General features: G+C 38.6%; 1 protein-coding gene across 1 annotated transcript in view; it reads left to right on the top strand.

Moving 5' to 3' along the window:
• The window catches only part of NAA16 (N-alpha-acetyltransferase 16, NatA auxiliary subunit), a 77272-nt gene that overhangs the window by 31435 nt on the left and 22716 nt on the right, over positions 1-23121 (top strand). Inside the window, exon 9 of the mRNA XM_086481979.1 lies at positions 3331-3437. Coding sequence (XP_086338105.1) covers positions 3331-3437 — 107 coding nt within the window. The remainder of the gene's footprint in view (positions 1-3330; positions 3438-23121) is intronic.

Below are 23121 nucleotides of genomic sequence, written 5' to 3'. Positions count from 1 at the left end.
AAGAATCATAAGTTAAAAGGTAGGGGTTCTAGCACACTTGAATTGCAGGTATAGGTGTGTGTGTGTGTTTATATACCTGTATCTTTAAGATACATAAATATTGTAGAGAGAGCTAACTTAAATTATAATTTATAAACACTGAAACCAGGTGTAAATGGTGTATATAACAATCACAATAGCATAGGACTGATTAATTTCCTAACGGGTTTTGTACTGTACAGAAAACATTGAATCTCTTTTTATGGCTGAGTATCTTATTGGGTGTGCAACAGCTTATTGTAGAACCGCTAGAACTTAAATCTACAACATAAACTGGTCTTGTGCTGATAATAAGAATAGGAACAAAAAGCAGGTCTGCAGTGTTATGTAGCACAAATAATTTTATTTTTATAGCTAAGTCCTTTCAGTGACTGTCCTTTCAAAAGCTGTTTTAAAATACAGTGCACAAACGTCCTCAGTTCTAGAGGGAGTATGTACATACTTTTTAAACCAGAAAGCTACAATCTTCTGAAATAGAAGGAAGGAGGCTAAATGAAATGATAAATCCCATACACTTGGTATGTAGCTGTCTTAACTGCTGTAACTCCAGTAGAAAACTTTGGGAAAGAAATATAAAGTATGTAGGTTAGATATCTAAGTGTCATGAAATGTTTAAGTTCAGCTGCAAATTCCCAACGTGTCTGCTCATGCTTTTAATCTTGTGAGATTAGTTTTTAGTTTAGCTCATCTACTGAGCACTGCATTTGTTGTACTTTTAAATGCTACAGAGCATAGCTAGTCAACTTCTCTGTTGTTGTTTAGGAGTCTGAGTATGCATACACTGTTCCTGTGTAAAAATCACAAGATTAACTGTTTCGTAAGAGATTTAACCCTGAAGTTAACACTTGCAAATTACTTAATCCCAGATACTTCAGTTTCTTTGAAAAGATGCAAGAGCCAATTTTAAGGCAGTTCAGCTAGATTTGAAAAGCTAAGTGGCAAGAAACCGTTTTTCTCCTGTAATACATAGCAAACAAGGGAATAACCTGCTAAATGCTTTTGCATATTTTTCTTAATAGTGTTTTTTGCTGTTGACCTCACTTCACTGTATGTTTTGTATTAGGTTACCTTATTGTATCTGACAGTGTAGTTTTACAGCTAATATTCATTTAACTAGACGTATGTTTGGTAATAAGGATTAATTGTTTCTACAGTAACAGTAATCTACACGAAAGCAAAGTTCATGATTAGAACAGTCAAGAATCTCTCAGTAGACTCTCTGGAGTGTTTCATAATAAGAATTTTCCTAAATTAAAACTTGTGTTTCTGTTAATCTGTTAGGCTTGTATCAGTCAAGGATGTATAAAACTGGTTTTGATCCCCTAGAAATTCATCTGTTTACTAAATGATTTCAGGTGTTTTTAAGTACAGCAGATAAGAATTCCTGTTGGCAAAAGTTAGTGTGAATGTGTAGAAACAAACTTGTTTGTAGAAATGTATTTGCAAATTTCAGGAGGGTAGAATTTTTGGTTAAGTGAGGTTGCTGTTCCAGAGTCGTCACTGACCAGTTGCTTGCAACCAACACTGATTCACAGTTGGCTTAAAATACTCTAAAGTGCAGGCTTATATTAAAAGGGCAGTCTTTCCCAGACCTTGCCATGTGTTGCATCTTAACAACCTTGTATTTGATACAAATCGGCTCCTTAATCCAGCTGGAAACCACCTTTATGGAGGAAGGCTGTTAAAATTAATTTTCAGACTGCCCAAGGATGCGGGGGTCGGAGTGTAGCCCACCTAGTTTTAGATTAGTTTATGCTGCTATGGATTGACTGTTCCTTGTGGTCAGGTCTGTTCTGTGCCTCAAGACTTAAGCTTTGAGCTTGGTTTCATGTCATAGGTGGGTGCCTGGCTGTGTGTTGCATTTTTCAGACTTTGTTTTAAAGCTGTTCTGGTTTCTATAAATAAATACATACTTAATGGAAACTTGAATCTTGCTTTCCTAAATTCTGAACTACAGTTCTTCCATCAAGAATATAAATTAGACTAACTCAACAGAAGAAACTGAGAAACTAAGATGTATCTTTCTCATATTGGGGGAGTTTCTTGTGTGAGAAGTTTTAACCAATCCACCTGTAATAAAGGATGTGCTTATAGTCCAGTTATGGATCCTCATCCACAGATAGTTTCTACATACAGCAGTCTGGTTTAGTACAGCAAGGTGAGAAGGTGAGTTACATTGATTAGTCTCAGCAACAGTGCTGGTAATAGTAGGTGTAGGACAATTAAGAATTGGTGGAAGTACATAGGAATGTTGTATACAAAGCAGTAGTACCTTCACTTTCTGAGTATCTATAAAACAACCTGTTAAATTTGTAATTCTTAGTAAATTGAAGTTCAATGTGTGTATGTTAGCATTATGTGAAGTGTACTATTTCCTTGTGTAAAGACTGAGAGAAGTAGGCAGTGAAGTGTAGCAACTTCATCCCTGTGCAAAGCAAACAAAACCAATTAAAAAAAAAATGAATCAATTGAGAACCACCACTATTCATAGGAATAAACCCATGGAAGGCAGCTATTTTCCTGACTGGATATCTTCTCTTTGAAGTCCTGCCTTTTTTTTTTTTTTGGAAATGGCATTTCTCAGAGAGGTGGCGTACTGCAAGTACTGTAATTTTTACCTGAAAACATAATTAAATCGGTTTTCTAGCTTTCTGCTAGTGTATTTTGATAAAGATGATTCTGATATGGTGCTTATCCTTCTGAAACCCAGTCTTCTATTCTGTTTCTGATTCCAGAAACAAACATAATATCATCGGAAGTCATGTCCTACTCATTAAAAAATAGGACTAGAAGAGAGGTAGAGGGTTCATTTCATCCATCCTTCTTCCTCAAAGCAGGATAATTTATATCTGCACTATTCCTAACATACATTTGTCTAACTTAATCATAAAAACTTCCAATGATGGAGCTTTTACAAGATCTCCAAGGTAATCCATTCCAGTGCTTAGTTATTCTTGCCATTATAATTTTTTCCAATGTTTATTTAATAGCCCTTGCTACATTCTCTGTAGCCAACACTTAATACTTTCTCTTTAATAGATTTTACAGGTTTTGAGGACTGTTACTGTGTCTTCATCAGTCGTCTCCTAAACACTAGCAACTTAAGCATTTTATTCTCATCTTTTTTTATCTGAAGCATATTTGCATCTTATTCTTAAGTAACAGAAAAGATGAAAACCCTTAATTACAGTTTCTCAGTTACTCTGTTATCCAGAGTTGCACAGCAATTAGTGCTTATTTATATAACACTTGCAATCACTGACATATAACCAAATACACTTTTGTTTCTAGGTGAAAAATTTAGAGAACTTATGGATAAGTTCCTGAGGGTTAACTTCAGTAAAGGCTGCCCACCCTTGTTTACCACTTTGAAATCTTTATATTACCATCCAGAAAAGGTAAAACTTAGTATTTATTTGGTTTTAATGAAGTCTTCTGTGTTGAATTTCTAATAGACTATCTAGCTGGTTTATGTAGATTTTCCTGTAACATACCGATAACTTTTGCTGAACACTCTTCTTCTTAATGTGCTGTTTTGTCATATGTGAATGATCACTTGATGCTTAATATGTATGAAACTTCACTTCTGTAGACAGTTGATGTCAAAATGCTTGAATTTGGATTGATGCAGAATGTACTGAAGTTCTTGAAAAAAATCAAAGATAACCAACAACTACTTTTGTGTACTTTGAGTGCAAGTTTATCAGGATTCTTTCAACTTATGGTTTATGATGTCACCAGAAGTCATGATCTTAAAATATCCCACAGATGGGTGGTGTTCTACATACATTTCTGAATTGCATGAATACATGAATGTTTTAGTATTTACCAGAAAAGCTTGTTTCACATTTCAGTCTTTAGCTAAAACTTTAACTTTTGCAATTCTAAACTCTGAGTTTTGGCAAAATTATGTCACTTTAGAACTATTGCTTCAAATGTAGTTCTTCATTCTAAGCTTGTCAATAAGGTATAGTAAAAATAAATTTTCAAACTGAAACACCTTACTAAAATGTGTAGAAAATAAAAATAAAGGTCAGGCTGTTCACATGTTGCTGTCTCTGCTACAAGCAATAAAACTGGGTATTCTAATCCATTCATGACTAGGTAAGAAGAGGGTTTTATAGCTGGAAAAATCATAAATACACGATGTAGCTTTTCAACCAGCAGTGCTTACTTCTGTAATTGGACTAATTATTCTTTTTTCTAAGAGTCTCTTTGCTAGTTGTCCTAACATGACATTTTCAATACACTTCTGTTTGGAGAATGAAATCTGTACTGTGTCTCCATTGTTGATGTAACTTTAGTAAATTCTGGTATCATGTGTAGTACAAGCTTTTCAGTGCATCTTGCTAATGAATATCTTTCAGTGGAAACTTCTGAAACTGGGTTGAAACTTTTTAAATTATGGTATAGTGACTATCTAGGCAGAAGTACAGTCTCTATCTGTAATATCTCTGTGATTTGAAATATGAAAATCTATAAGTTAAAAGATACATATGAACTCATTTGTCATGTGATAAGATTTTTAGCACATAATTGTTCTTGATGTGATGGGTAAAAAAAAGGACTACCATGTTTTGGGGCAGACTTACCCAGAAAGGTGCCTTGCTGCTGGTGATCTTCATTGTATCAAGTCAGTGCTGCTTGGAACTCTGAGATTAATCCTAAGAAGTAATTAAAACTGAAATCAAGAGCCTCACAATTTGCAAATATGCTTGGACTTGTTTGTGCTGCTAACTTCTGCAAAAGCATTTTCCTCTTTCTTACACTTCTTTCATCAAGACAGGGTCTCTTTCATGTTTCACTTGGTTGGGTTTTCATGTAGCTATAGTGTAACAACAGGATCTCTTGAAACCAAGAGAAACTTTAATTTTAGTCTCTGACAGTTAATTTTAGAATTGTTAAAATTTAGGTATTGGGGCCAGAAAACTGTGGCAAACTAAAGTGTGCTATAACTTTCAGGAAAATGTTGTATTTTGGTATCTAACATGTCTAAGTTGGTGCTTAATGCTAGCTTCTCACATTACTGGTATATTTTGACTGAAAATAGAAGAACAGTAGTCAGGATCATGCTATGCCTACTAGAAAATACCTAGTAAATCTCTGAGTTCTCTAGAAGTTTGGAACAAACAGTTCCTTGCTTATTTCTTTGGAAACAAGTATAATTTGGTGTAGTCAACTGCAGTTGCATTTTGAAGTGGCATAGATAAGAAGATATTATGAAAGAGTTGTTATTTAAGCCTAGGAAGTTCCTTCTTTCTAGAAGTCCACGTGGGTCCAGGATCTCTTATAAACCATGATTTTGGGGAAAAAGGTGGAGTAAGCAATGTTTATATAAGTTCTTTATTTGTGTGTAGTTAAATTTAAAGGAAGTGATGCAATATTTTATATGTAGGAAAGGAAAATGTCAATTACTTAATTCAGTACCTGCAAGAATATAAATTGTATGTGTGTGTGAATGTAACTTTACTTGCTCAGCAAAGTTGCAGATTATATTTCTCAGTAAATATCTCCTAACATTTTGGTGTTAAGAAGACCTTTTACACCTGAGTGGGGATACCAAAAGGCAAAGGGTAGCTGATTCTAGAGGAAAAACATTGATATCTTGCCTCTGTTCAGAGAGGGCGAGGGGGGAAGAAAGGGTGGTTGTATAGAAATCAAATGCTTGTTAGATGTGTTAGGAAAATATTGATACCTAATTGCTGTAAGTTGGTGCTTCATACTAAATGTTCTGAAAAAATTGCTGGCATGTTTTGATTTAAAAACAGATTCTAGTCTACTAACATCAGTTACCAGTTTTGGGTGAAATCTGGCTTCATTTACACAGCTGCAAAGCTTTATCACTTGAGCAGATCAAAGTGAAGACTATTCAGGGAGGCTTTAGAAACTCTTCAGTACTTAACAATGCTTAGACTCCAAATACCAAGGTTATAGGTTGGAAGTTACGCTTTGTATTCCAATACAGACACTCTTGTGATAAAGAGCTAAACCAGATTTGCTGTACTTGAGGAAGTAACATCAGAAAATAAGGTGGGATAAGTTCTGATTTTTGGTCTGTTTAGGGAGTTAAAGTTCAGCTGTGTTGTGATGATCAACTGATGGTCAACTAGCAGTGCTTCAGTAATTAGCATTGACTTGATCAAAGATCATTTAAGCAATTAAGGAGTTTAAGAGTACATTGCTCAACAAGTGAGTAATCAAATCCACTGAGGATACACAGGAGTAATTTTTAATTTACAACTTGGCCAAACATTACACTTAATTCTTCAGCTGCACTAATTCTTGTTTTGAGAATTGTTTGATGCAATCCTTCTGTGGTACTATCTTTACTATTTTATGGTATTATTTGTTACATTCTGAGTTGTTTTAGGGAGACCAGAAGTGGGCTTGACAATTGACTGAATTTCTTGTTTTGTTGTTTGAAGTCTTACTGAGACCTTATTGGAGATGAATAAACTGTGTCTAAATAAAGGATCTTGAAGACAGAGAAGGTGGTCTTTTTGTTGTTTTAACGTTTCTAGGAATACGAAAAAATCCATAGAATTGTGTTTGCGTAGCTTGTCATAAAGGGTATAGTATGTTCCTGTACATTCCTGCTTTCAGATAATAATTTTCAATGTATTTGATTAAATCAAAAAAGTGTAGTTTGTGTATGGTAAGCAATTTTTAACAAAATAAAAAATTTGGCGTGACTGTCATCCAATAAAAAGATGTCTGAAGTCATCTTTAGCTCTGGTTTCTTGGTTCTGTTTTTTTGGACTAGGTGAATTATTTTAAGCAGATATGTATTCAGATTTCAAAAGCTTTGGCTTCAGTTGTGTTTCTTAAGTTCTCCGGAATATGTTTTTAACAGTTAAAGTATGACATTAAGGTCAATATTTAGACGTGTGAATTTAGGTCAGTGGACGCAGAACTGTTCAGCTCACCTTTGCATGTGGCTTTCTATGTAGGATCAGTTGAGCAGCAGTCAAGGCTCCTTTTGACTGTGCTAGGTGGATCTTACAGATCTGTTTTGATCATCGAGGGAGCACAGGCACCTGTATTATGGTTATCAAAGTACAGTTGTCTGAACCTGAAGGTGCCTACTGTGTTTCCCATCTGTTTCACGGGGGTGTGTTGGGAACTCTTTATACTTGTTCCTAAAGTTTCTATTATATGGGTGCTTCATATCTATGAAACTGTTAAGCTTGCCTAATATTAGTTGCTTCTAGGAGGAATTAATGAATGTCCCACCAAAAAAACCCAAAACTGAAGTAACTGAAGTGCTAACTGGATGGAGAGGATGTCACTACTTCAGCTACCTAATTGGAATTTGTTTACGTATTGTGCAAATGTTAAGTGGAAGAAGGTGTGTGGTACAGCTGGTTCTTCTTTGCTTCAGTAAAGAATATGTCTTTCTTTGGTTAAGAAGATAGATGTTTTTAATCTTCACACTTGATCTTAAACAAAAGTTCTACTTCATTTGTGCGAAGTCACAGAAGTGTTCTGTAAGAGGGAAAGACTTAAGTACAATAATGTAAAGCTATTTGTTTAATGAAAAAGAAATCTTAAGGTTATTGCTGGAAGAGACTTTCTTTGAGCAACCAAAGGCATGAAGATCTGAAATCCATTCAGTAGAGATTGCCAAAAAGCAACCAAGCTACATGTATTCTCAAAGACTTCTTTTGAGGTAAAATCTTCCATAATAATTAAGTCTTTAACAAGTTAAAGTATACTTTTATATTATGCAATCTGTTTTCCATAAAATTCTGGAGCAGAAGAAAGGTCACCTATGTGTTGGCCTTATGTTCAGTTTGTGATGTGCAGAGGTTTATATTTGACTGCACAACTGGGTTGAAAAGGAAACTGTTCAAGATTCGCTAACTGCTTGAAACTTGAGTGTTTGAGAAGGTAACAGAGATGTTACAGTGAAGCCTGGGATTAGCTGGATGTTTCATCACAGTCTGAGCAATATTGTTTGTTATCTTCTAGGAGTGAGTTGTTAACCTGCTGAGATTTCAGATAATTATGTTTCAGAGGTACTCAAGGCAGACTTTACAATAACTCTGGAAGCTGATGGGCAGGAGGAGAAAGCATTAAGCTTGCTTTGCTGTAAATTTCTGTGGTTGCTTCTGCAGCAAGATCCAATGGCAGATACTGTGGTCCTTTGCTGCTTGCAAAGTAGTGACCTGACTGTGGTTTTTTTCCCCCTAGCTTTAGAAGGGAGTTATTAAATAAATTGTTTAATCCTTCAAAGTTCTTTGAATGAAGTTGTGATTCTTAAAGTTTTGTGCTGTTATGTTAGTCTGACCAGTAGCATGTGAACTGTTTTATTTGACTTTCTTCCTCCTTGTCAAGCCACCTAAACTGGAAGAGATATAAGCAGTAGAGACTGAAGGGTGAAAGCTTGAAGACATAGAGCTAACACTTGTCTTTTGCCTAGAAACTCTACTGCTGTTTAAACTTGATCAAATGTATTGTGCTGTGGATAGAGCTTTTGATTATTAAAATACCAAATAATTAAAAAATTATACTAGCTGTTCATGTCCTGAGCGTACTTCTGTACCATGCTGTAGCATAAAATTACTCTGAAATAAGAAAAAAAAGGGGCATTAAATTGCAGGAGAAAATGTTGAACAGAGGCCAACTGAAAAAATATTTGTTTTATTTTCTGTATTGGCAACTGATTTTTCTCCAGGTGATGTGGATGAGTAAGAATATATCATGTAAAGAGTTAAGTTCTTTCTCAAATGATAACTGTTATGTGCTCCCTGTTTGCAGATACCAAAGTTATGTGCTAATCACTTCCTAACTTGCTACGTTGATACACAGCCAGATTTTGTCTTTCCAACTGAAGATCAATTAGAGGGTGATAGAGACTGTCAAACTGAGTCTTACTGTATTTTCCAAAGTGTCTCATTCAAAGCAGGTTTGTAATACTATGTAGGCTATGTCCAGTGGGACATCATTGCTGATGCTCAGTTGTAGATTGCTTTTTACCTACAACATATTAGAGAAATCATTTGATGAAACGCTGTCTTGATGGCTTTGTTCTTATTTAAAAAAATACTTAGTAGGAATAAGGTTCATCACTGTTTGTTTCAGATGACTCTTGGAAGTAGCCACTGCGTGTTGTGAAGAAATTAGCTACGTTTTCTTTCTATTCATTATACAGCAGCCTCTAGGGAATGCTGTAAATAGAGCCTGGGGCTTTTTAAATGCGAAAACTTGGTCATGATGAAGTAGCGTAAAGTGAGTGTGGTTACATAAAAGACAAAGCTCACAAATGTAAAAAGTACTGTACCAGGTTCTACTTACCTGTTAGGGTTGGAGAAAGGAAAGGAAATTAAATAGCTGGTCTGAACAAGAGCAGAGACCTTCCTATACAGGTTTCTGGTGTTAAGGAACAGACCTGCGTTCTAAGCTCAATATTGGTTTTCTTCTCAACTGATCTTGTAGTGTCTTGTAAGGACAGCGTGTTTGATGTGGTGTGTGAATTAGTTAACTTCTTTCTGGCTTGCTAAAACAGCTAGCAGACTCTTAAATATCACTTAGAGGAACTCTTCTCCTATGGAGCAAGTGCAGGGAACCAGCTTCTACATGTAGCAGAACAGTCACAAGCAAAATGCAAAATGCAAAAAACAAACAAACAAAAAACCAAAACAGGTGTCTCTTCAGAAAACTTAAGTTCACCCACTCTTCTGCACAAGTTGTTACTGTAGCTGTCCATGTTGGATTGAATAGATAGTAATTTAGTGTGCGTTATGAAGCATGATTTTGCCAAAATACAGATAAGAGGAGAATACTCTTGATGTTTTTCTGGTGTTTTTTAGGTAGTTGCAATCTCATCCAGAAACAATTTGTTTGCTGTCAAAAATAGATTAATTAAAGCCTAAATTTTCTATGTTAATCAAATTTTACTTGGTCATCTACATTAATGTATGGCTGCTAAATTGAAGGAAGAAACTAAGGTGGGGAAATAAGAGTATAGACTTGAAGTGTTTCTGTAATTTGTTGAATGTTTTATGTTTTAACAAATGCCAGCAACTACTGATTTTCTTCTTCAAGAATATCTTCAAAATACCTTTTAGAATATGGAACTATTACAGAGATTCCACAGTAAACACATGTGCTGTGACTATGGGTTCAGTCACCTTCTCAAATACCAGCCTGTGCCTGTTTGTACAGTTCCTCTTGAAACACAGTCTTGGTTCTGGCTGTTGTTAAAGACACCAAGAGGGAACCCTGTGAATGTCCTACTGCTCTGGGAAACTCTAAAGCTTTTTCTAAAGATAAGTTCATTCCATGTTTGTTTCTTGGGACATCTTTTCCCTGATGTTAACTTTACTTGGATAAATTCTGTTACAAAATGGAAGAATTCTGAGAGAAGAGTTACCTAGAAAAGGAAGGCACTCTGTGCTAAACACCATCATGGTGGTGTTCACACCAAATCTGCAGTTTACAGTGTCCTCTTCATGCATTGAATCTATGCCTCTTATTGGCAGATAACAGCAGATGCCTAGTCTTTCTGGGAGGAAGACATCTCCCAGGCAGGTACTTAGTAGGCTTTTTTCCTTCTCAACCTGTGTCTTCCCATATCTGCTAGCATCAAGACAAATGTTGGATACAGTGATACTGTTATTCTGATCTTCTAGGTATTGTTCACTCCTTTGATAGGAGACTTGTCGGATCAGAAGGAGAGTCTAATGTATCTGCATATATTCTGTAATTGAGTGTGTGCAACAAAATGGCAGTGGATTGCTCAACCGATGCTTAGCTGGTGCCCTTAGTGCTGTCTTGACAATATTTGTGTCTATGCTCAAGAGTGGATTTGTGTTACGTATCAAGGAAAGGCAGAAGATATCCATTGTCAGTGGCTTCACTGGCAACTTTCACTGTTGTGCTAAAAAAAAAACCCCAAAACCCCAAACCTCTTCCTGAGGCAGAATCCAGAGAAATTCAAAGCACCTTTCATGATAATGCTGTTTTGTCATCTTTCCTAACGAGACTCTCATTTCGAGCTCAACACTTCTGATAAATCTTAAAACCTTCCGAGAGTTGCTGATAAAGTAAAGAGTTTCGTATAGCAAGGCAATAGAGAATGTACACAACTTCTGTGATTTTTTTGAGGGCCTATCGGTGTCACTTTCTTTGCTTTCTTAAATAGATGTCAGTAGAGGAGGGTCAGGTTAGAGGACTTCTAAACAGATCGGATGTGTAGATGCCCTTTGGACCTGATGAGATGTGTCCACAGCTGTTGAGGGAGTGGGACAAGATCCCTGCACTGCCAGTCAGTCTTTGAAAGGTCATCGTGATGCATGGGGTTTCCCAAGGACTGGAGGAAAGCAAATGTCGCTTGTGTTTTCAGGAAGGACAAAAAGGAGGATCTGGGGAGCTATGGGCCAGTTACCTTCATGTCAATCCTTGTGAGGCTGATGGAGTAAATGATTCTGGAAACCATTACCAGACACACAAAGAACAAAGTGTGTCTGGGTGTAGGTAGGATGGATTTATGAAGGGGAAGTCATTCCTGACTAACCTGATAGTCTTCTGTGACAGAATGAGTACCTCAGTGGACAAGGGGAGAGCAATTGATACTGTTTATTTTGACTTTGGCAAGGGTTGGGGTGCTGTCTCCCATGACACAGACAAAACTGTTGAAGTACAGCTTAGCAGGCAGTAAGGTGGACTGAAACTGGCTGAACTGCCAGGCTCAGTGTTGAGGTCAGCAGCATGAAATCCAACTAGTGTCCCCAGCAGTTAACACTGGGTCCAGTAGTATGTTACATCTTTGATAATGACTTGGTTGATGGGGCAGAGTGTACCCCTCAACAACCTTGCAGATGATACAAAAATGGGAGGAATGGCTGATGCACAAGAGAATTGTGCTGTCATTCAGAGACACCTTTATGGGCTGGAGAAGTGGTCTGAAAGGAAGCTTAACAAAGGGAGCTACCAAGTCCTGTACCTTAGGAGGAATAACCCCGGTATAGGCTGGGGACTGACAATCTGGAAAGCAGCTCTGAAGAAAGGAACTTGGGGGTTCTGGTAGACAGCAAACTGAACATGGGCCCGCTGCGTACCCTGTGGCAAAGAAGCTCAATAACATCTTGGGCTGCATCAGTAAAAGCACCACCGTGAGGTCAAGGGAGGTGATTGTTCGCCTCTCCTCAGCCCTGGTGAGACACATCTGGAGTGCTGGATCTAGTTCTGGGCTCCTCTGTACCTGAGCGACATGGACGTACCTGAAAGAGTCCAGAGAAAGGCCATGAAATTTGATAAAGGGACTGTAGTGTCTGGCATATGAGGCAAGGCTGAGAGCTAGGATTGTTTAGCCTGGAGAAACAAAGGCTCAGGTGGGATCTTACATGTATAAATACCTGAAGGCAAGAGTGAAGACAGCCAGCCAGATGCTTCTCACTGTGCCTAGTGAACAGACAGGGTATTACGTACACAATTTAAAATACAAGAGAATATTTGAGCAGAAAAAAAGACGCTTTTGTCATGGGGGTTGCCAAACATAGGAGCAGGTCTTTCAGGGAGGTAGTGGAGTTGTTGTCCTTGGACATAGTCAGTATGTGACTGGACACGGCCAGGAGTAGCCTGCTTTGGCTGACCCTGTTCTGTAAATGGGGGTTGGGCTAGGTGGTCTATAGAGGTCTCTTGTAATCTTAATGATTGTGTGATAGTATCTTCTTACTGGGTTTCACCTTCAAGTCTAGGATCAGCTTGTAGCCATTGACTTGCTAGCCAGCAAACTAGTTTGCAGCTGGTACTTCAGTACATTTTATGCAAATCCGGCAACACTAAGATTCTATACCAAACAGTGCAGAAAGGCACAATATAGATGGACATGCCTCTATATACAGAAGCGTTGAGATCCCTGATCTGGATACTGTGATTTGGAATCTTTAATTGTGATTTTTATAACTGTTTGCCATATAACCCTCCTAATAAATTCCTAGAATTTCTTGCTGCTTCCTTGTCAGACCGTTCATAAAGGGAAAAACAGGTGCTTGTCACAATCTGCCTTTTAGAAATGGATTAACTTCAAAACACAGGTGAATAACTGCAACTTGTCTTAGTATTAGGTTAAATGTGGGCACATTTGTGGTTCACCACATGTTAAGTGAAGCAACTGTAAGTCCTGCTTCAGGGCAGGCACTTGCCCAAAGAGCAGGTTGTTTATTCAAGAGTGAAATGGGGTTAGGCTGAGGATGCTATCTGTAGATATGAAGGGATCTAATCACTGTTTCAGTACAGTCCTCCATCCATCATTCTTGATTTTGGAGCTCTCAGTGTAGCACATATGGTATCCCTCTTTATTTCTGTGATGTTCTACAGTGCAAATTCTAATAGACAATGTAATAGTTGTGCGTTTGGTGTTTTTGTCAGTGATCCTTCCCTTTAGTCTCAAAGAGGAAAGAGCCATGTGGCCAAGCTGTTGATGTAGATGTTCACTGAAGTTGAGTTTGCCCTTCTTTAGTTGTGAAGGAAAACTGGAAGAGGAGACATGGATAAAATTCTAGTGAAGTCATAACTGCATTGAAATTATTTCTCAGGTCAGCTAGCCCATGTTCACCTTGAGTAGTTGCCTGCTGACGGAGATAGTTTGGTCCAGCAAACCTGCTGATGTTTGTGGCATTATACAGCAGGGACTGTTGGTGTGACTCTGTGGTGGGGGCAGCGTGCTGTGCTCCTGACTTCCTGTGTTAACACACAACTGTTGGGAGGTGCTCAGAAGAGCTGTTGTCTGTAGTACTTGAAAAATGCTGTATGCTAGGCTTTAAATGAGGTGCTGTATTTTGGAGATCAGTACTTCAATTTTTAATGACCGTTATGTTCACTTTCCCCAGTACCTGTTGCCTTCGCATACTCTACAGTGATAAGTGCAATGGTGTACATTTAAAGAGAAAACGGCCTTTTACCCTAAAATAGCCAGCTCTGTGAGAGGTGATGACACAAGTCCTGTGACCTGTCATCTTCATCTTAGAGTATTACTTTATATAAATTCTGTTCCAGAGAAGTTCATGATCATTGTATACTCCATGTGTTGAAAGTGAGAGTAACAGGCACAGGGTTTGTAGGACTCCAGCAGATAATGCTAGTCAGGGAACTGATTTATGCAATTCAAAATGGATTGTGTAAGGGCCCTACCTAACTCATGGACAGAGTAATTCACGTTCCCAATTGTCCATTCTACCCTTGTCCTTCAGTTGCTACTTTAGCTGAAGGAACAGCATGGGTGTTTGAGTACCAGTTTCTGAATCTGTACAGCTTTAAATTTGTACTCTTTTTTTTTTGGTTTTCTTAATATGTTGTACTATTTAGCTAAAAGTGCAGCTCCTCAACAAACCATTTCTGCAGTCACAATCTCTAAAAAATGGCTGGATTGAACATGTGAAAATAAAAAACGCTAGCTGTCTTCATTTGAAACATCCACCTGTGTGATTTAGAAAAAATTCATATGCTCTGAGAGGTGCTTGTATGTAATGGGGCCAATGTTGGTAGTGTGTTTTGAAGAACTAGTTACTACTTCAGAAAGCAGTTTCTTTTGCTTAAGAACATTATTACTTCAGAACATTATTTATAACGTGTATTTCTCATACTGCCTTTGGAGATTTATTCACTTGATTTTCTTGATCTTGCCATAAAATACTAAATTTCTGCATCATCAATTCGTAAACCTACTGTGGAGGTAACTTGCATTTTCAAAGTGAATTGTTGTCTTTGTTACTTTTAACCATGGGCTAAGTAGTAAAAATTGTAGGTGACTAAATAAAATGAATTAATTCTAAGCAAGTGAGATATATGGGAGGATAGTAGGGGAGGCTATAATGAAAAAACAGCTTCATCACACATAAGGAAACTTGTGGATTTATGTTTCGGAGCTTTTCACTAACAAGATATCCTGCTTTTGTCTGGAACTTTGAAATGTTACCTAAACAAAACATGGCTTTAAAAAAATGTGCATATAGTGGAGTGTTTTTACTTATGGTGGATACTTCTAAAATAATATGAAAAGTTTTATTTGTGATTCGTGGAGCCTTTAGGAATAACCACTTAAAGTACTGTTATGTGAATGAAAGGGTTTGAAATGTGACTGTACATTGGTTTTATTTGCCTGCTAAGAAACATAGAGCATTTACAAGGAAAATGTCTTGGCGCTACAGTTTGTGTGTACATGAAATACTTTATGGGTGTATTAATCCTTTTCTCTGGTGTAGGGTGACTTACTGTCAAGCTACTGGGCTCTTTGTGTTACGCTACAGGTGGTTTTATAGATTTTATTCTTTGCTTAGTGCTTTAGTTTCTGAAGGTAGTTATTAAAAAATGGGTGTCAGCAAAGAAGCTATTCTCCCTGAGTTTTCTATAATGCTAAACCTTTAAAAACCTTTAAAAAGCCTGCTATATAGCATGGAGGCTTACTAATTTTTTTCCTCAGGCTTCTTTTAGTTTCTGAATAGCAGCTATTTAAACTACATTTATCATGTTGATATTTTTCTACTTGAATAAAATTCATAGAGTTAGCCCCAATACATATTCTGTTGGGAAGAAGCTGTAGTATTTCTGGCATATTCAGGAAGCAAAAACTTGTATTTAGGAGTGCTACTGCATTATTACGGGTTTTGTTGTTCATGTAAAGTTAGTGTTCAGGGTGAATGTAGCTGTGGCTCCTGGCAGAATGTTTCTGCTGGAAGCTAATAACCTGAAGTATAAGCAGTTGCATGAGGTATAGTAACTCTCACTGGAAGGTGCTGTACAACCTCATTCGTTATTGTTCCTCACGATAGGAATCTTGAAATGCTACCCTCACCTCCTCCAAAAAAGTTCTCTTTGTACTTCAGCAATATTCAGAAATACTCTTTGGTTCCCCATACGTGCTGGTCTCTATATCCACGAAGTAAAAGTCTAGGGTGAAGATCTTCAATTAGTCAACATCAAGGTTTGCGTCGATTGTGTTGCAGGTGCGTTGGTTGATTCCATTGAAGCTCGACATTAGTGCACATGTGCCCTTTTTCTGAGTAACTAAAAACATGGAGACTGTGAGAAAATATTGGATGGGAGAAAATGGCTGGAAGAAACATCAGAAACAACAGTCTCAAAAAAAGGTGTAAGGCTGGCTACACAGGAAGGTAGGCTGTCTCCAGTGAAGATCTTTCTTTAACCCTTTCAGGAAAGAAGGCATTTTCCCTCCTTGACGTGGAAGGATAAAGGAATTTAAAGCAAGTTGCGACTGGTTTTGTAGTTAGATGCTCTCTGTAAACTATTGGTGGATTACGTAAGGAAGTGAAAAACATTAGTTCCACTCGGAATCTCCCTAAGTGTTAAGAAGAGTTAACTCTAAGATCAAGTCCACACCGACTATCAGTTCAAGTTTTAGAAAGTAGTGTGTGTGTTAAAATTCCAGGAGGGGAAGTCTGGTAAGTAGACTTGCTCGGGATCTTTTTAATAACTGGTAAGTTTATAGCAAAGTATAGCATTTCTGCTGCATAGCTGTGTCTTAAGGAAGAGTGAGGTAACTTTAAAGTAAGTGGAAGAAGGAGGATGAGAAACTTCATTGTAGGTACTGTCAGGACAGGGTGCTTCCACTCTGTAGTGAGAATGGCTACTGTAAAACATGTTGATGGCTAACCATTTTGGTTCCTGAAGTGACATGTAAGCCAAGAGCTGACAGGTGTAGCAGCTGATTTACAAGCTACTTTATCAAGAGAGGGTTTTTTTAGTTTGAAGTCACTTTGGAAGTAACTTCCCCAAATACTCATCTGAAGACCCACAAGAGATGCTCTCAAGATCTCTGTTCATAGTTGCTCCTACTGGTGCTCTACTCATAGGGAATTACTCGCTTTCTTCTGTGCGGTCCCCAAACTTGTCCAAAAACTTTCAAAAAAATTGGATTGCTCGTGAAATTAGTTGTGTGATGGCCGCAGTGACATCTTAGAGCATTCATTTGCTCTGAATTCGTATTCTTACGAATGTCTTAACTTCCAGTACAAACTTGTACTGCTGTTATTAACTTATTCTATTGTGTTTTGTGACTGGATCATTAGGAGTCACAGTAAAACTGGGAAGTCAAGTGCTTATAAATAAAGAATACCATTTTCCTGACTTTGTTATATACTGTGGTATAATACAAATTTTGTGTGTCAGTTTTCTCGTATGCTATGGCTTATGTCATGTCTTGCAAGTTATTCAGTCTTGACACAGTACAACGAAGAGGGGAAGTATTATCCATACTTCACACACTTAAAATAGGCAGTAAGATGTCAAGGACAGATTCTGCAGGCATAGATCATATAGCCCAGGAGTTATGGTTTCAGGGATGTTTATCTTCAGAAGTGTTGTTTGACCTCTGTTTATGTGGAATGCTCAGCATGTTAGAAAATCTGTTTCTGGGTGGTTTAAGGCAATATGAAAATGAAAGCAAAAATCTGTTTTGTGACTGTCAGTACTTTCATATAACATTATCCAGTCTCCGATTTCATTCACTGTCGCTAGTGTGTGTTAAATGAGGCAAGTGCTCTTCAGGAAAAAGTGTGTAACAAAATACTTTATATTGTGTGGCTTGGTATCTGTATTTCTGTCGCTTTAGAGTGGCTTCTTGATTTAAACCTTACAACCTGTTGTCCTTAGATTAATTCAGACATGTGACTGCTGTTAGAACAATAAGTCTGAGCTAGCAAGTCATCTCTGAGTTTGTGTTGTTTTTTCTTTTGTTCTACACTTGTATCAAGAAAATGTCAGTTGTTTTAACTTACCAGATATTTGCAGTTCACTGTTAAGTGTAGATGATTTGGGGTGGGGTGGAGTGAATTAAAAATAAACTTCAGATCTTCAGTCCTCCATATGAAGTGTTCTCCTAGCACAACTTTCCAATTTATAACTAACTGTAAGGGTCTGTTTCATAAGGCTCCATCATGTCTGTAATAGTATGTCTGGGGAAAAATAATATCCCATTTATAGTCTGTTTATCCATCTGGGTTAATTCCTAGATGAAAGATGTCTAACACTTTTAAGCACTGTGCTTTTTTTAGAGCTCTCTTTTGTGATTGGAAATAGCAGATAAATGAGTAGGCTTCTCTAAATTATATGCAGGCTTCAGTAGTAGACTGGCATGTTAAATTTCTTCAGGTTATTTTGAAAATGCAGTGAAAGATCAGTGTTTGAAAGCATAAAATCGGGAAAGAAACTTAAACCCCAAGCCTTTAATAGCCTTTGTTGCAGTCCCTAGATTTGTATTTTAATTGTGTTGTAAGTTTCACAGTTTGACCACTGTGAGTTTTCTTGGGACGGTGTCTTCTGACTCTGGTGGTGTACTACTGAACTTCAGGTTTCCTGCACAAGTTTTCCAAATAGTGTAACTTCTCGTTAACATACTTTGTAAACTGCTAATCTGTATTAGCTTTCCCTTCCAAAAAAGACAGACTGTGTAGAAATCTGATACGGACATCATAGTCAAATTAGTTATTAGTTATGATACAGTTGAACACTGATGTTCGTACTTAGAAGTGTTCTGTAGCTTTACTATAGGCAGTGTATTTGCTGCGTCTATAGCCAATCTACACTTTTCAATGAAGTTCCCTTCAGTTTTTGAGGGAAGTTAAACTTTATATTGATAACATAGCTGGATGTGTAGTTGAATTTGAAAAATTACTGTAGTCATATTTTCACTGTGTTCTGAATGGAAAGATGCTATATTTTACGTAAAAGGTTTGAGCAATTCTGACAGTTCCAGTAATCTCAAAGTTAAGACCCAATTGCTAAGTCTGGCTGAATCCTACATTTTTCCATCCCAAATAGATGCCCTAACAGTTTGTTTATAAAAATATTCAAGGAGTATTGTGTCATGGTTTGAGCTCGGTTTGAGCCCACCCAGCTGGCATCAAAACCCCCTGCAGCTGCTTGCTCACACCTACCCCGTCCCCTGAGGGATGGGCAGGAGAAAATGCAACCAAAAGGCTCCAGGGCTGAGACAAAGGACAGGGACGGCTCACTCACCAGTTATGGTCATGGGCAAAAGACAGACTCAACTTGGGGATAACAACAGACATTTAATACAAAACAACCACCACCATCAAGGAAAATAAGAGATACAACCAGGTCTTAAAAGCAACACACCATCCCCCTCCACCCCTCAAGTCTTCCCGGGCTCAGCTCTGCTCCCTCTTCCCCCCCAGCAGTGCAGGGGGCAGGGAATGGGGGTTACAGTCCGTCCGGCACAAGGTGTCTCCGCTGCTCCTTCCTCCTCAGGCAGAGGGGCCCTCGCAGCCCTCCCCTGCCCCACCGCGGGGTCCCTCTCACGGTAGACAGCCCTCCACCCACTGCTCCAACGGGAGTCCTTCCCGCGGGGCCGCAGCTCCCCAGAACCGCCCCAGCGCGGGTCCCTCCCGGGGCTGCCGCCCTCCCACCGACGGGCGGCTCCAGCGCGGGCTGCCTCGGAGTCACGGCTGCTTCGGGCCCGGTCCCTGCTCCTCTGGCCTGGGGCCCTCCGCGGGCTGCAGGGCGACCTCTGGGCCACCACTGATCTCCAGGGGCTGCAGGGGCTCAGCCGCCACCCCACCGTGGGCCGCAGGGGACCCTCTGCTCTGGCACACCTCCCCCTCTCCTTCCTCACTGACCTGGGTGTCCACAGGGCTGTTTCTCTCACATCCCCCTCCTCTTCTCTGCTCATCAGCAAAGAACCGTGAACAAAGAACTTGCCCAATAGGTTCTTCCACTCTTAAATAGTTATTAGCAGAGGTGCTGATTGGCCTGGCCTTGGCCAGAGGTGGGTTGGAAATTGGAGCTGGAGGAGCTTCTCGAAGTCCCTTACAGGAGCCACCTCCCTGTCCCTGGCTACCAAAACCCCACCAGACACCAAACCACCACGTACTGATTTTAAAATAACTTTTGCGGGGTTGTTTTAATGTTCAACTTGTTAAATTTTAAAGCACTTAAAATTCATGGCTGGCTTGTGTACTTATGTCTTAGTTTGGTTTGTTTAACATGAGGCTGATCTTGTGCTTCTAATACTGTTGCACAGCTCCAAAGGAGCTTGTGCAGTTGTACTTTCAATGTGTAAACACACATGTGTTAGACCTTTCCAAAGCAGCATTTTCTAAAATTCTTTACTGAAGAATGCTCTTCTCGAGTCGTTTGCCATTCTGCTTGAGCAGTCTGCTTTCTGCAAAGCTGGTGTACTGAGCAGCTTTCCCCTAGCTGAGAGTTCTTCAAGAGCAACTCGGAAGTGCAAAGCGTGTTACATATGGAACAAAGTATGTTTCCAGTGCAAATATTTGAGACAAAAACTAGTTAGTGCAGTCACGTATGACTAGAAACATTGCATCGTTCAGTCAAAATTACTATGATGTTTATCAAATGCTACTTGTACTATAAACTTTCCAGTTCATTATGCTTGTACATGGCATGCCCTAAAGAAATAATGCTGTTTCAGCAGAGCAAGTGTACAAAAGATCATGTTGGAAATTACTTTGCATGCAAGTTACATGTAAACTAAACTAATTTAGATAAATGAAAAAAGCTTTTTCTTCTGGAGTTCAGTATTTCAAATAGCCTGTGTGTTCATTGGTGGTATTAACACATGAAAAATATCTCTTATTTCAGGAGTAGCTGTTATCAGTGCTGGCAGCAATGGACAGCAGCAGTCATCTTCACTTACACAGCAAGTTAGCATTATCTTGAGGTGCTAAGTCAAGAGTAGGATTTGATGGTACACAGGTTACACACAAACTTACTGCAATGCAGCTATACTGTTCAGGAAGACATGCGGTTTACTAGCAGTGATGTGCATCATAAGGTACACCTCCAAACCTAATCCATGGCTAAAAGGAGCTCTAGCTATGCTTGATTTTTTTTAGCAAATTTTGAGTGCATCTGACACAGATTGGTTGTATTTCACGTTTGAAAGTGATTACAAGTCATTAATGGAGGTGTTTAGTTGTAAGGAACTAAGTGTAAAGAAAAATCTGAAAGCTAATAAAGCCTTTGTATTGTGGTTTTTTTCTACAAAAATGTATGATAAATAAAAATGTGTGAACTTCCTTAGAGTGTAGATCAGCTTTAAAGAAACATATCTAATAGAAGGCTACTGTCTCTACTGCTTACAAAACATATAACATTTCTTAGAAGGCCAGGGAGCAAAGATAATGTGTAACTTTCCAGAGTTGTGGGGTGGATTTGGGTTTTTTCTTGCTTTTCATTCTGTTTTGTTAAATACAGTACTGTGGAGTTAATGCTTTCAGGCTAGCCAGTCCTTATAAGCTAGTAGCTCCTTGATGAAATTCTTGAGAATTGTCTGCTTAGCCACCACACACTGAGAAGTCCTGAAGTTGATGACTAACTGTGATACCATAGGATTAGCTTTATAGAAATGAAAAATTTCCTACTAGCTGGGTTAAAATGGCCAGTTGCAAGCTGACTGGGAAGATGTTTTTACAGGTACCTGGAGATGACTGTAGAACACCTAATTTCCACTGAAAGGAGGTACAAGATTCTGTGCAGCTGCTTAGAAAACTAAATCAAGGAACAGATTGGAATAAAAACCCACTGGTTTCTTTTTTTGGCAGTTGACTCTCATTTAGGTCAGTTTAAAATGACTGCGGAACTTCCTTTTATTTTACTGCATGTGACAGATTTTTTTTTGGTCTTGCCATGCGTATACATAAGCATATGCACACATGTAGCAATGCTTTTCTTGGGGGTGCAGGAGGGAGTATTGGTGGCTTAGATGAATTTAAAAAGAGGTGCATCTACGTCTGAACTGTTAGTTTCAAAGCAACACTTCCATGGGGTGTTATGCAGAACAGTAAAGCTTCTTACAGAAACAAGCTTGGCATCTGTATATGTGAAAGGTATATAAGAAATTTAAGACTTGTGTTAAGTAGAAAGCTGCTTGTCATGTTTTCCTGTTTCAACTTTCATATCATGAGGTGGTAAACTAATTTCTAATTGGTTGTGATTTTTATTGCATTCAGGTGTTAACCATATACTAAAATATAAGCAATGGAAATTCTCTGTATGAGGCTGAATAGCCTTTCACAATTGGAGTAATTTATTTGAATAGTCTCTATGGGCTTGTTCTGCGGTTCACACCTCATTGGCATGGGTAAATCTGTATCTGCTACATAACAAGTTGTGGAGCAGAAGCTTTCCAAGTGAGACTAAAGTTGTTGCAAGTAAGTTAGGGTATAGCTGCCTTGAGTAAAAACTGAAATATTCAGTCATTTGCATAGCCTACACATTTTCCTTTTAACACTCAATCTGTCAGTACGGTATGTTTCAAAGTACCTAGATGGGACACTTTTTAAATAATGGAGGAATATTGCTTTAAAAAAACCACCAAAATCAACAGGTGTGAGCCTTGCTGAAGAGGTGTTTTGGTTCTTTGTTGAACTGTGTAAGCTTATAAATGTTGTGAAGTTAGGTATTCTATTAGTTAAATTTATAGTAACCCATAGGAAATCGAACTACTTTAGGTGGCTGCCCATGTTCACCTTCCTGTGTGGATGCACTGGAAGAGCCTGAACTCAGACTTCTGGTGCAGTGCAAGTGTGCCAGCTGGCTCATGTGTTTGGCATACTCTGTTCTTTGCTGCCTCTAAAAAGCACATCTCAATTAATGCCAGTCACCTCTTGGCTATAGATGAAGATGCTTCTTGTCTTCGTTAGGCTGTAGTAAAACCTCTTTTCTAATGTGTAACTGCCCTTTCTCTCCTCCCCCCCTTTTTTTTTCTCTGACATGGTTAATTGAATTTAGGAGCCTTTTTCTTTTGGAGTCTGACAACTTCTTTATTTGAAACTTCCTTCCCATCAGTATTTCCATCCAGAAAGGTACGTTCAGAGTGCGCTGGATTGAAATACTGTTAATCGTGTGATAGAGCCATTCTAGATACAATGGATCACCAGAAGTGTGCCTCTGCTACCATTCGTAAATATTTTTCAGGCCTGAAAGTTCACGTCGAAGTGTCTGCATTTGTAGAGATGGGGACTTCAGTTTGCAGATTTACTGTGTGGACAGAGCTTAACTGGCTCTGAACCCAGAGTCCTCCTGTACAGTGTAGCTAGGGACCTGGAAAAGGCAGGGTACAAGTTCCTTGGCAAGCTG

The sequence above is a fragment of the Leptosomus discolor genome, chromosome 1, assembly GCF_034619465.1.
Source record: "Leptosomus discolor isolate bLepDis1 chromosome 1, bLepDis1.hap2, whole genome shotgun sequence".
Taxonomy (NCBI): domain Eukaryota; kingdom Metazoa; phylum Chordata; class Aves; order Leptosomiformes; family Leptosomidae; genus Leptosomus; species Leptosomus discolor.
This window is presented reverse-complemented; position numbering and strand designations above follow the sequence as displayed.